Source organism: Struthio camelus, chromosome Z, assembly GCF_040807025.1.
Source record: "Struthio camelus isolate bStrCam1 chromosome Z, bStrCam1.hap1, whole genome shotgun sequence".
In the NCBI taxonomy this organism is placed as follows: domain Eukaryota; kingdom Metazoa; phylum Chordata; class Aves; order Struthioniformes; family Struthionidae; genus Struthio; species Struthio camelus.
In genome coordinates this window covers 75,226,118-75,240,548 of record NC_090982.1, presented here as the reverse complement: position 1 = coordinate 75,240,548, position 14,431 = coordinate 75,226,118, and the positions used below count along the sequence as shown (strand labels likewise).

The 14,431-nt window shown below is 39.1% G+C and overlaps 1 protein-coding gene across 4 annotated transcripts in view; it reads right to left on the bottom strand.

The window, feature by feature from the left end:
- LOC104147786 (NAD kinase 2, mitochondrial) overlaps nt 1-14,431 on the bottom strand; it is a 38,780-nt gene that overhangs the window by 4,878 nt on the left and 19,471 nt on the right. For 2 of the 4 annotated variants that reach the window (XM_068928570.1, XM_068928569.1), the window contains 6 exons: nt 9,595-9,731; nt 8,296-8,374; nt 5,866-6,009; nt 3,824-3,879; nt 3,687-3,740; nt 3,078-3,201 (listed from right to left, as the gene is read on the bottom strand). In XM_068928570.1, the coding sequence (XP_068784671.1) occupies nt 3,078-3,201; nt 3,687-3,740; nt 3,824-3,879; nt 5,866-6,009; nt 8,296-8,374; nt 9,595-9,731 (594 nt within the window). The remainder of the gene's footprint in view (nt 1-3,077; nt 3,202-3,686; nt 3,741-3,823; nt 3,880-5,865; nt 6,010-8,295; nt 8,375-9,594; nt 9,732-14,431) is intronic. The other 2 variants (XM_068928572.1, XM_068928571.1) reach the window with 1 other exon arrangement.

Below are 14,431 nucleotides of genomic sequence, written 5' to 3'. Positions count from 1 at the left end.
CATATTAAAAAAGTCCCCTGAGAATACACAGAAACCACCTCTACCTGTACTGAAAAATCCTGGCGCAGGGGAGGCAGATGTTAGGCAGTGTATGCTTCCCGTTTTTACCCTCTTCTCTCAGCACATGCTTTTGGACTCACAGAGAAGATACAGGGCTAGAAGGACCTTTGGGTTTCTCAGTACAGCAAATCTTTGTTCTGAGAAAGCACATAATTAAGCGCGCAGACATGAAAGAAGGGGACTCTTGATTCATGGAAGAACATTAGGTCACAAATGCCCTGATTTAACTCAGATCCAGGTAAACTAGTTGGTAATGTATGCATATGATTTGTAATAAAACTTGCTTTTTGGCTTAAGATGGATTCCCGCTAGTCTACGTATTCTCTCAGGAAAGGTCCAGCAGCTGACTCTTAAGTCACCTACCATATACTACCTATTTACGATCACAAAGTAACTGCTGTCTAGAAATAGCTCAAGAACATTTAGGATACATAATCCACATGCCAGCCAGACATATGGCAAGTAGGGAGGTGGGCAAGCACCACACAGGATTATCCTTGCTGACAAGTTTGATCTTGCCAATGCAGAGGACAAAGTCCTAATGATATTCTAAATCTGTTATAACCTTAGCAAGAGGTGCTATAAATGAGTTTGAGAGTTGAGGATTACACGGTTGTCTCCAACCTTCCTACTTTAGGGAGTAGATACCAAGGTGGTCACCTTCGTAGAAAAGCAAATAAGGACACTATACGATTCAAACGGCTCAAAAGATGTTCTGCTAGATGTCAGTATCAGACTTGCCTCCCTGACAAATCTTTTTATACTAAAAGTATATACTATATCTTTTATAAGTATATACTATATCTTTTATACTAAAAGTATATACTAAAATCTTTTTATACTTAAACTAACTGATAACACAGCTTCCTTCAGTCAAGCACGTAACCAGGAGTGATCCATGTCCACCAAGAAGATTCAGACAGACCCCAACACCTGAATGAAAACCCAGTACTTTTTATCCAAGTAGGTGTGCTGAAGAAATCTTTCTGCTGTTAGTCAGAATACCCACCACTTCAGGAAGCCTGGACTCTGCAAGTACAAGACCCACCCAGTATGAGGGCTGAGTGAATTTCAGGGAAGGCAAACCAAGGTGTTCTCCTAATTCGTTCATGTTCCAGGATCTAATGGCGCTGCTCAAAAACTGTTTCAATCAGACAGCTGAAGATAATCTCCAAGCTCGGTCTCCATCACTAAGAAGGCCAAAAGAACTGCTGCCTCTATGCATTCAAAATGAATTACATAACCAGCAAGCTACTCAACACTTTGCATTACTCTTTATAAGAAAACCAAACGTCTCAAAAGCATCCACATAATATGAGGATGCAGGCAGTTCTCTAGAGACAGAGGTGGCACTTAAGGAAACATGCCCTCCAAAAAAAGCTCTGGAAGCTTACAAAAGGATATCCGACCAGATGGTCTCACATCAAGGTGACTACGACATGCTCAGAAATAACAGCATACCATACAGCCATACCACAGACACCCTGTAATAAGTAGGTACTGTCTACCACTGCAAATGAAGATACTGGTTCTCTGCAGATAACCTGTCTCTTTGTGCCTGAGCACTAGCGTAAGAGCATGTTCAGACTGTCACCGAGATAGAGGAAACGCTGGAACATGACATTGCAGAGGAACTTGAAAGCTTGTTCCACTCCATCTCACTCTGGGCAGCTGACGTATCTCAAAAAACAGGAAGAACAAATAGAAGATCTTTAGTAGCAAGAGCTGAACACCAGCAGTGACAGGCAGCAAAGACTACTTCAAAAGGGAAATAATAGGCAGACGTGTGTTTGCATAGATTTGTCTCTCCATTGTAGCTTTTATAGTACAGCTCATGCAGAAAACTTTGACAGGAAGCCTGTAGAATCCATGGGTGAAAAATGTAGTTATTTGCTCATATTTTAACCCCTCCTCTTACTTTGTCTTAAAAAGATTTACTTACCTTTGAGCCCTCCCAAATCAAAAGAAGCAGTAAACATTTAAAGACACTGCTCACACTCAGTGGAAAACTTCTCTAACATGGTAACATTTAGGTCCAACAGACAGATATGTCTTTTTTTCACTAGGTCATAAGAGATTTGTTATAATACTGATTTGGGTCAAAAGAAAGGGAATTTGGGTCTCCTTCAAGTTCTCCCATACGAGGTAAGACAAAGTAAGATTTTTTTTTTAAATAATATTTCAAAACTTATTTAAATATTTGTTTTGACCTAAGTTTGAACACATCTGGTTAACATCGAAACATCATACTGTTCTTTAGTTAACTTTCAAATTACACCAACTAGCAGTTGAATGTGTTCATACTGACTTGCTTGCGGCAAACTCTAGTAAAGTTTCCCAAATTAGAATGACCAAATTAGTTTAGATTACAAGGGGACTAGTCTAATCTTCCACTCAAAGCAGGGTTTACTTCAAAGACAGATTAGGTTGCTTAGGGTTGCCCAGTCAGGTTTTGACTATCTCCCAAGGACTGAGATATGACAGTCTCTAGGCAGCCTATGCCAGTGGCTGACCTTTCTCATGGTGAAAACCTTTTTCCTTACATTTCGTCAGGATTTTCCACCCTACAAATCGTGGCTGTTGCCTCCTGTCATTTTGCTGTGTGCCTCTGAAAGGAATCTAACTCAGTCTCATCTACAACCAGGCTAAACAAAAACAGATCCTTTTGAGTTTATCCCTTATATATCATGCTCCAGCCCCCTAATCACCTCAGTGGCCCTTTGCTGAATTTACTCCACTTTGTCAATGCCTGTCTTACAGCGGGTGGGGAGGGCACACACGCAAAACTGGTCACAGTGCAATTCTTTTATTCTGTAAGATTGTGCATGAATCAAACACTACAAAGGGGTGTAACAACTTACAAACATTCTCTTCCTGTTCCTATGAAAATACTCAGGCTCCTCAAAACATAAACTGGGAGGTGAAAGACTTCAAGTGAAAACTCCTGGGTTACTCATACTTCAACAAGATACACAGAATGAAATAACTCTTCAGCAATTGCTTCAGCCAACACTTACTTTGAAGAGAAGCCACGCTGCCGACTACTTGAGAAAACTCTGTTTACAATAGGTTCTCGAATACTGAAAAGCATCTTTGGTTCTTCTGGGCTATAGAGCAGGGAGTCATTGTAATCGTTTGTTACTGTAAGTAGAGAAAGCAGCCATCAGTTTTTTCAGAGAAAATTATTCTCAGAAATACCCATTCCTCCAGGAAAGAACAGCTTTCCCTACCTAGAGGTAATACTGAGTCTTACCAGATGTTAAATAACCTTCACTTTAGAAAGGATTTAACTATACAGAAGATCTACTTCAGTTCCACTGCATGACTAACATTCACCAGCTCTCTTCAGGTGATTAAGTATTAGCTGTTTTGAATTTCAGAACTGGTATTCTCCTGAAGAGATACATATATCTGTGTGTATGTGTATGTGTATATATATATATATATATATATATATATATATTTATTTATATGAGAAAGCCTATTTTTCAAAGTTTAAACGTATTTAAGAAACTAATAGTGCAAGAGTGCTAAAATAACAAATCCAGTGTTGAGTATTAGAGTACAACTAAAATGAACTGGTTGAAGTTGTTATAATTCAAAGAAAGCTTGTCATTTTCACTAACCTTTTTGTACTAGTTCTGCATTCAATGGCAGATTCAAACCTCCATGCTTTTTAGCTGTTGAGCCAAGAAAGAGAGCCCCAATTAGATAGGAATATCTTCAGATAAACTTAGCCAGTAGGGCCACACTGTTCACTCACCAATCCTAAGGATCTCTTCAACAGCTTGGTTTGCTACCTTGTTAATGTTATAGGACCTAGACAGAGAAATACAAGTTTGCTAAGCAGTACACCTCTACATTAAAAAAATTGAAATCTGACAGTTGTACAGGTTGTGTGTTTTTTTTAATCCCTTCAGTCCACCTCTTGCAAACTAATTCCTCACGTTATTTTTAACTTATGGAACCCAACGGTTGTTTACAAATATTACGCCCTTTTGTCAGTATAAGAGTACCATAAGCTGTGTGCTTGAATTGTGTAATAATTACAGTGTAGACAGAAAACAATTAGATCAGATACTTATTCCTTTTGCCACATTTGGATACACAGCAAGTCAGCAAGAAGCCTCAGTTTGAGCCAAGTCTAAATATCAGTAAAAAACAGTCACTCCCTGTGCCCAGGTTCAAAAAGCATTTCAGTGCCAACCACACACTTGCACAGCAGTGCTTTAAAAACCTCAGCTGCCCAGGTCTCAATGGAACCTACGATCCTGTGTTTAGTACTTCTGCAGTGGCAGTAAAACACCTCTCAGACTGCAACAGGCAACCACCACACACCTAGCAGACTCCAGAAAACGATGAGAGTTTTCATCCAAACTTGCTCTTCTTATACTCCTTGCCTACCTGCCAGCCCAAGCAGATGCTCAGGAGAAACTGAGGTGCCAAGTCCAAAGTTCAAAGTTGTTCTTTCCTAACTAGCTACTTTTCATGCAAGTTTTAGCAGCACAAGGAAGCATTTGGAGGATTTAAATTCTCTCGGGCTGAGGATGCCTGAACTCCCAAGAGACCACCTTAACCACAGTCTAAGGAAGGTCACCTTTCTGAGGCTGGGTCCCTAGCGCACCACAGCATGCCAGAATCACAAAGCCACAGCGTAAGCTTAGAGAAGTCAGCAGTAAATACTGATTGTGGCACTGAAGATGCACAGTCCTGGGATTTGGTCCCAGCTTCTGGGATTGCTCAGCACAGAATATATAAGCAACAGATAAAATCTGTAAGAACAGTTTTGGGCTAAGGTGGTATACTCCCGAGGTACTAAACACTGGGAAAGTTCCCCCAGCAATCTGCCAGTTTCATCCTTGGCAGCTTCCACAACCGAGTTATGCTCATTGAATGCAAGATTCTGAAGTACAATGAAAACTAAAACCCAGTAACCATAGTTACAACATGAATATTCATTTTTGTATTTCAGTAAAAGCTTCAGTTTTAGTCCATCTTAGGCTGCCACATAAATCCAAGGCCCTGTTGTACAACTTTAAACCATAAGCACAGCCAGATTTCCAAACGAAACAGGCTCTCACTGTACGTTTCTCACACCTCAGAAAATTACATTGATTATACCTACATGCAGTAATGTGGCTTGTTTAAGTTGAAGTTAAGAACATTAACCCTTTGATTGAGCTAGTGTAATTTCACTTAGACATGTCCTTCATTTTAGTGAAGCACTTTGGCAAAGAAACTGTGCCTTTTCAATTAAGTTTGAAAAAGGGTTGGAAGGAGAACGGACAATACATGTGCCAGAGAACACTGTTAACACGGTTTCCAAGCACGTGTTTTCCCATTCTACTTAAGAGCTTAGATTTTATAAGTTTTCCAGACTGTAACATCTAAGTATTTTTGGTTTAGCCAACAAGAGCAGTTCAGGGAAACCCCCCTTACATGCTCTGCAAGTCAGGGCAGGATCTCTTTCCCTCACCACCCCCAACCAGTCATCTCTACACGGAGCATCTAACCTCCTTCACCTGACAAAAGCTACAGCTAAGGTAAATTTCTGTCGCAATCCCTCAGCTTCTTATTCTTCTCCCCCTCTGCTTCACCCTTGCAAGTGTGGGGTTCTCTGCTCTTCCCAAACACCTGAGACAGCTTTGAACCACAATGAGAACACTTGGACATAGCTGTGCCATGCACAGACTTAACGACAGCCCAAGAGGGCCTCTATGGGTAAGACGCTTAAGCGAAATAGATTCATCACAAGCTAGTTTATCTGAAACAATCTTTTCTGTCAAAGCAGAGACATGAACTTACCATGCTTTTGATCCTGTTCCAGTGCATACATTAAGCCCTGAACTCTTCTGTTTTTCCCATGGACCATCATCAACTGATATCTCATAATAGGAGGCCCTATGAAGCGAGAATTTAAAACTGGGTTTGCAGGACTTATAGTTCTCCCTGAATGAGACAGAACACACAGCCTTATCAGGCACATAAAAATTTAGGGGGGCCAGTTTTAAACATAGATGACAATTTTGCAGGCTTTGTACAGTGTACTTCTGATTTGGCAGCCACTTTTGATTCACTGTTTTATAGCAGTTTTTATAATAGACAAAGTGATTTGCAGCATTAATTTTTTAGGTAGTTTTCCTGCAGCTACTTTTCATATTAAATTCTGTGCAAAGAACTCCGCAGTTCATCTGGCAATAACTTTGTATATAAGAAGGGTTTGCTGGACTTACAAATGAAACTACATATACATTACCTTCCTTGCATAACTGTTGAACTACCGCATAAACTGTGCTTATGCTGTGATTGGGTCTCATAAAATTACATCAGGGAATACTAAGAGGTAAAAAATTCCAACATCAGTGAGTAATAGCACGGCTTCAAGCTGAACTCTTGATCACTTCAGTGATTAAAAATCCACTGTGATTCTTCATGAACCGTTTCAGCTTGACTGCAGTCAGCAGGCTTAGTTTCTCTCCAGGGCAAATTCTTCCTAAAACTCAGTGTACTGAGTCTTGGAACACAACCATCAATCTGTACGGTATTATTAGTAAGGAAGTCCATGAGATACGAATATTAGGCCTATGGCAACCAGAACGTCTCTTTTCCTAAGTTTCAGAACATCTAAGTGCATATTTATAAACTACAGTTGCTGACGTTTATAATGTCTAATCCAACAATATGATATAGTCTTCAGATTAGCAGAAGACCTTTCAGAAAAAACACATTCACTGTGTTCAGCATGACTGAGTTGCACCCTTCTTAGTAAAATGAAGGAGCTTACTGAATTGCTTTGAGTGATGAAAGTTTCACTCTGGATAGACTGAGAAGAATACAGTTCTTGAACATTTGGTGTCAAACAGTTTAGACGGTGACTAAGAGCATTATGCACACTCACTCTTGAAAATACGGGAAGAAGAAAGAACTAGAAGCAAATTAAGAACACAGATGCACAGTTTGATTCAGTTTAAGACAAAGTTTTTGCAAACTGGATATGAAAAGTTTTTTCAGTTTCCTTGTTTTCTCAACTGTTATGCAGAATAAGCCCTCAGAAGCACCTATATGTGTATATGCTATACACAACCTTTGCTACTAGAAATTTGTTTCTATGTCTATTGTGTTCCTCAGTGCTTGTCAAATATACTGGAACCGAAGAGCACAGTGTATTTCTGGCATTCAGAAGTAGAGAGTTATTGTAAAGTGTTGGGAAACAGCTTTGTCTTCCTTTATCACTATGTGTTAGAAAAATGTTTTAGCATCTTGATAAAATTAGGTTTGATTTAGTAGAAAATAAAATTTGTATCTGTTTGAGACTAATTCCTTCTGCCAGTCTGAGGCTGGAGTCCAGATGGAAGATAAAGCACTCATGGAACATTTATACTGTTTCCAGCAGCAACCACAGTGTCCCAGGCACTGTACAAACACAAGAAGAAGTTACACTCTAAAGGCTTTGGAGAAAAAAAAAAAAAAAAAAAAAGACAGACACAGAGTAAAAGGGAAAGGGATGTAAAATACAAGTAAAAGTTTGGCCAAAAGTCCTGACTGAGGATCATACTTTAACTCCTTTCCCACAGCCCCAATCATATTCCCCACATCCTCCTTATTATTGTTTGATTAGCAGAGATGCCTTTATCTTCAGGACAGAAAGGGATAGTCTTAAAGGTATTTTGGAGAATGCAGTACCAGGATTTGATATAAACTGTTTTTTTAAGACAAGAAAGGAAGCGTCAGACATTTTCCTGTAATAACAAATGTTCAGCCAAAGGGATATCATTACCTCTGCCTCTAATGACAGAAAGGGGGAAAGGAGAAGTTACTAGGATTTCAGTTTGGTCACGTTAAGCTTACAATAAGATATTTAGGAAAGGATGCAGGATGAGACAATTTAAGGACAGACAATCAAAATCTTCAATCCACTGTAAAGACAACAATTGAAGGCATCTGATTATGTAAGAACTAGCCAGGAAAGAAGTAAAACAATGGAAAGGGAACGAAACAGCCAGGAATAATGAAACATGGCATGGCCAGACAGGAAGGGGGAAAAATATCAATTCATATCACTGCACCAAAAAAATCTTTGAATACACACTTTGAAACCAGCAACGCAGTGTTATATATTCACAGACTAAGATAGAAATTTCACAGTAAAGACTTCCCATTACCAATCAGCCACTGCAACGTCATTAAAAATAAAGTCAGTTGTGCCTTGCTGCCATAGTAAACAATTAAACATACCTGGATGAGAGAGATTCCCCAATGAAGACTTCATTGAGTGCTCTCACTGGCAAAAGATGCGGACCAGAAATCTCAGATCCTGCAGGTATTGAATACAGCCATTTCAAATCATGGCTCTAAAACCCGAGTTTTCAAAAACAATTCATGACTCACTGGAGAATGCAGTCTGCTGCCTGGGATTACATTCTAGACCTTGATTCTCAGTGTTCAGTCTTCCTCAAGGACTCAATTTTTTCACCAATTCCTTCTGTATCCAGTTACAGTCCTTTACTGGAGACCACAAGTATTTGAACCAAGGCCAATAAAACAATGACACATTTTCAGATATTGTTTTTCCTGCAACTTGTGGTTAACCAGACAGGTTGAACTCTCCTCTTCTGTCAGTGGTCACTCCTGGCTTAGTGAAGTTCACTGACAGTGACTTAACAGATGTTCTGGATGAATTTCAAAGAATTAGATTACATGCCACTAATTAATGAGGATTAAGATAGCGTTCACATTGACTAAAAAGGCTTCTCAGTGGGGAAATCCAGGACTAGAAACAAAGTCAGAAACTTCTCTTCAGTCCACCGTAAATAAAACAGCTAAAATGTTTTTATTACTTAGGAATTACCTAGGCAGAAATTCTCATTTCTAAAACATTCTAATCCTATTCAATCCTCCTTTTAAGGTTATAATTCATCTCAATGTACAAATAAATTCTGTAAGTATTTAGTAATTAAACAGAATACCACTTCCTTGTTGAGATTTCCCCTCTTTCAGCGACAACAAAAAAGAAAAACTTAACAGCATGACCTTCTTACACAAGTATCTGTATGCATATAGCCACTTGCAGGGAGTCTGACATAGGTTTTTTTCAATTGTGAGGTAACCTACCTCAAATTCAGCACAAGTTAAGAGCACATACATGGAGTTTTAGTCCGATCATCTAATTCCATGGTAAACTGTTTACATAGTAACTCTACATCTCCATAGTAACACTAAGAGACACCGTTTAAAAAGCTTAAATATTTTTCCAGTAGGTAACATACTGAAAAGGAAAAAAGCCTACAAATTAACTGTTAATACTAAATTCTACTTATAAGCGTACAGTGCAGAAGAAGCACATAAAAACTTAAGGTACTTCAAAGAGTCTGGGCTAAGAAGAGTCATTTCTCCCCCACTTCTCAAATGTTTGCATCTGAATGAGCTTGGCAGCAACCAGACTTCAAATACTTCACGAATTCCTATAAATCTGTATTTCCTACTCCAAGTTATCATGGCAAAGTGATTACATACTTGTCACAAACTTCAACCTACTTTGATCCTGGAATCTTTCATTTATATGAGCCCTGCTGTGTTGCTCCTGGCTTAGCTGCTGTTCATGTAAATCTACAGGGGTAGGATTAATACCGGTTCCTTCAAGATACAGTCGGATTCGTTGCCGCCACTGCCACCTTAAAGAGAGAAAGAAATTGGTAATCAGCAGCTGAAACGTTCACTGTAAAGTTACCTAGGATCAGAGCCTTGAAGATAGAAGAGTTTCACTGGTCCACTCTTAAAGCAGAGCATTTTAAGATCAAAAGTTTGTACATTCAAAGTCACTTGTCAAGTTTCACAGCTTCCACTCTCACTTTTAAATCTAGAAAATCAATCATATTCAAATGTAAATATTTTACATTTATCAATTTGCTAGCTAATGATTTTTGTATGTGTGAAATAAGATGACACTGGCCAAAAAAAATCCACAAATACTACATGACACATCTTATCTTTTCAGGCATATGATCCTAACTTATGAATTAATGACTGACACAATGAGTTTGAGAACAACAGACTCTTAGGCATTTATGCACCAATAGCTGCTGGGTTTTTGCCATCACTTTGCTTATATTTGCAGATGTCCTGAACAGCAGCTCTATCCATTCCTTCCTCTAAGGGCCGTAAGTAGCCTATCATTTTAATAATCTCCTGGCCTGACAAGTTTTTTAGGATGCTTGAGAGAAGTTCAAAGGAAGGAACAAAAGGATATAAAAGTCATTCTTCATTAAGCTGTTGCATCATTCAGATTTTTGTTTTTTCCCCAGAAATCAATGCCTTTTCCCTCTTATGATTTACAGACGATATCAAACAAAGCAGTAGTAGCAGTTCCGATTCAGAAGGCAAATCACAATGGAATGTTTTGAACACAGCTTTTCCAAGTTCACGTTGTTGACATTTGGGTCACAGTAACCAGCTTACATTTTTCATGGAATAACAGTAAGGAAGATTTAGGCTGGATAAAAATCCACTACTACATTATCTCCTGAATTAGGACACCACCTTGTCCTGCAGTAACTTTAATCTTCAAATATATACCGTAACTTCACTCAATCTTTTCTGAACTGGACAAACCCACTTCTCTTCCATGCACCTTAATGCATCAAGTTTCCTAGAACTTCTAGGGGGAGAAGGAAGGGGAATTTCCAATCACCTTTATTGCTGTTGCTCTTCTGAAACATCAATACTCAAATCTGCACATAGTATACCATTTGAGGTCTTTCCAGTGCTAGATAAAGAAGAAGAATTACTTCACATGTCCTACCTATGACTTGTGTTTAGACAAACTGCTATAATGTTTGCTTTTTCTGCAATGCTGACACTGATTTACATTTAATTTCCAATCCATTATAATTCGAGATACTTCTGAGAAACAGCTACCTGTCATTTTTATCACGCATTTGTGCATCCGATTGTTCTAATCAGTAAATGCAATACTTTGCATGTGTCTTGAGACATTGAAATAAATGCTTTGCAATTCAGTCAAAGTCTATTTGGATTTTAATCCTGTTCTCCTAAAGGTGGCATGAATTACAAGCATTTATCTTAAATAAATGTACTATCTACTCCTTCATCCAGATCATGAAAGAAAATACTGGATACTACCAAAACCAAGGGACATCCCTGTAGAGCTGCATTCAATAAGCCCTTAGTATAATTAGCTACATGCCCTTATACTCCAAGTACAATTTAGGCAGCCAGGCAGGCAGCTCAGGATAGATATTATTACACTAGCTTCCTTACAAGACTCATGCTAGAATGTGTCCAAACTCCTATTAAATGAGCATATAGGACAGCTACTATTCTGAGATAGTGCTACACTGTTTACTGCCATAAAAAGAAACACGGATAGCCTGGCATTGTTTGTTCGTAATAAGTCTTGATGTTGATCGTTATACAGGACTACAAGGTAAGTGTTTACACAGACTTTTTCACTAAGGTGACTGCCACATCCCTGGAGAATGAAGACGATCCCTTTTCCAGTCACTGGCACCTCCCTGCCCTTCAGGAGTTCTGACCAAAAGCTCTTTCAGACAGTTTCATCCAGTTACCCACCTATTTAAGAAGTTTCCTTAGGCCCAATAAATCTAAAGATTGCCAAGTCATCAACAACCCAATCTCTTCCTATTCTGCCCTGAGATTTTCATTCATTATCAGTAGAACTAAGAGTGAAATCTGAGAACTTACTGCTCTTAGTGAAAGGTGACTAAAGTCAGTCTGGTGCTCTCAGTATCGTCTGCTGTTTTCTTTCCCCGTTGCTTACAATGTCTTTGATCTTCCACTACTGCAGGGAACAATTTCATTCCTATACATGTATGCTTCCTTGTCTGCAATCTGGCTGAATTTTCATTCTCTCTCACATTTCTGCTTCCTAAAGGCAAAGTAATGAGCTCAAGTCTATCTTCAACTACATTCCAAGGTTGCACTTGATCATTTTTTCAGAACAATGCTAGTTTTCTTGATCCTTCTCTCCCGTGAAAATTTAGTTTTCTTTGCATCTCTTCAATTTCCATCCCCAGCATGTTTCAGACCGCTTTGTTGTAATCCATTCCTCCCGTTTTACTCCTGGTTACTCTCCTAAGAATTACAAACTACCACTGCCATTGTTCAGACTGCTATTCCTTCAGTCTCGGCTAATTCCTTCCTGTTGCAGGGGGGCTTGGGACTGTTAGCTCACTAAATTAACATCTTCCAGTAAAATGTGTTCTTAGGTGTTCACAGTGAAACAAACACTCTAGCCTAAATATTCCAGAAGATGTTTTAACTAGGGGCAATTTACATTTCAATGTTGTTCTGTTATTTAAGGGAAATGAAAATATTGCTGGCAGAACTCAAGTGGTGTAGACTTCTCAACCAAGTCTCTACCTCACTTTTGAAATATTAGCTTCAGCTGAGCTTCCACATCCTGACTTCCAAGTCTTCTGCTAGTCTCAGTGTCCCTCTCTCCCAATCCATGCTGTTCCCTGCCAAACTCATCCCTCAGTTTTGCTTTCTCTGTGTTTGAACAGAATGCACACATATCACCACCAGTGAGTCATTTAAGGAGATACTGTTCTAATTTCTTCAAACTGGTAGCAGATTTATACCTTGCTTGCAACTAATGACTTTCCCTGTTCTGAAAGCCTCAAAGGGTGCTGTTTATAACTAGCGAGATCTATATTCAACTACAGCTTAGGTTTTGACTGCGACTGAACTTGTTCTATTTAGATCAAACAGTTCAGTAACTCAAACCAGTTCAAAATATTTCATACCGGAAAACAAAAAAGGGAAGTCACATAAAGGGCATGCACCAGTACTGCGGAGCTCAGTCTTCATCACTGGTTCCCAAGTTTCTCCTTAAGTTCTTAAACTTGAGATGAAAACTGACAAGCTGTAGGGAAGGGACATAGAGAGGAAGTGTAAACTACTTCCCCCTAACATGGGAGCAGGAAATATGTTCCCTTAGCACTACCACACATCCCTGTAAACTCAGGCCTATGCAGACACGCACAAAGATATGAGTGCAATATGAATCTGAGGAAGGAGGGGAAAAAAACAGAGCTACTGCAGCCAAGCAGACACTTCCACAGTTCTCTGAGTGACACCTCCCAGGTCTCCACCTGAGAATAAATATCAAAGATACAGCCAGTCTCCTCCTACTGTGAGTAGCTCAGCTGTTTCCAAAGGCAGATACAGAAGGCTTTGTGCTGAAGTCCTTGCTAAGGTGAGCAGGACAGCACAGCGACATCGAGATACATAGGGAATGCACATTGGCTATGCTTCGAATCACATAATGAAAGGATGTGACGTAACAGTTGCTCTGAAGACTCCAGCAAGAATAGATGCTCCCTGTGCTGAACAGATCCTTGCTAAGGGATGTAAGTTTTCAAACTTATTCCAGAACAATAACCAGGAAAATCCTTGCTGTTTAGCTCTGATGAGGCTTCATGTCCATAACGAGCAACAACAGGAGTGCCAGCACTGTAAAGTCTAACACGGCATCCAACAAAACATTAGAAGCAGTTATGGTATCAAGGAGGTTACCGGCCTTAACACTACCAGATTTAATTAAATCACTTAACATGATGGACAGTTTAACGCTTCTGTTCCCCAGGTCTCAGGATATCAGAGTTAAAAGTGCCTTTTAACTTAGTAACACCGACTGCACCATTCAGTTATCTGTAATGAATCCTGATGACTGTATTAACCTATTCTAGAAGCCTCCTCTACTAAGCCACAAATAAAGTTACACTTCAATCAAGCCACAAATATACTAGAAGCATAAACAAAAATATTTGCAATGCTTTTATGTGAATGACTTATTTGTTTGATGGTTTGCCACTGTATAAACAATCCAGAATGTTAATACAGCACAGAATATCTCTTTTTAAATAAGAGTCTATGAAAAATTCCCCTAGTGTGCTTTTTAAAAATTCATATTGCTTCCTGCCTAATTCAAGTGAGATTCTTCTCTTGTAAGAATAGCGAGTATTGAAGCATCAAGTTAACTTCAGCATGAAAAAAAAAGAATACACCACAAGTTCTCACTAACATTACTCTGGTAACACCATTTAAGCTGTTCTACGTAAGTCACCAAAACCTCAGCAGCATCACACTGACCATCTCCTAATTATGTAAACCTATTAACATGGCCCATCATTGTACTAAGAATGCTTTCAAGTGTTAAAAATGCATTATTCACAAGATCTACAGTTCCTTCTTCACACGTTTGGTAATTCAGAAAAGTCAATCAACTGCTGAAGGTCACAGCCAGTTTTATGCTTTGTAAAACAATCCCACAGTCAACCACAAATCCATTCTTCAATAGGGTACACATCTACAGAATTTGAGGCATCAA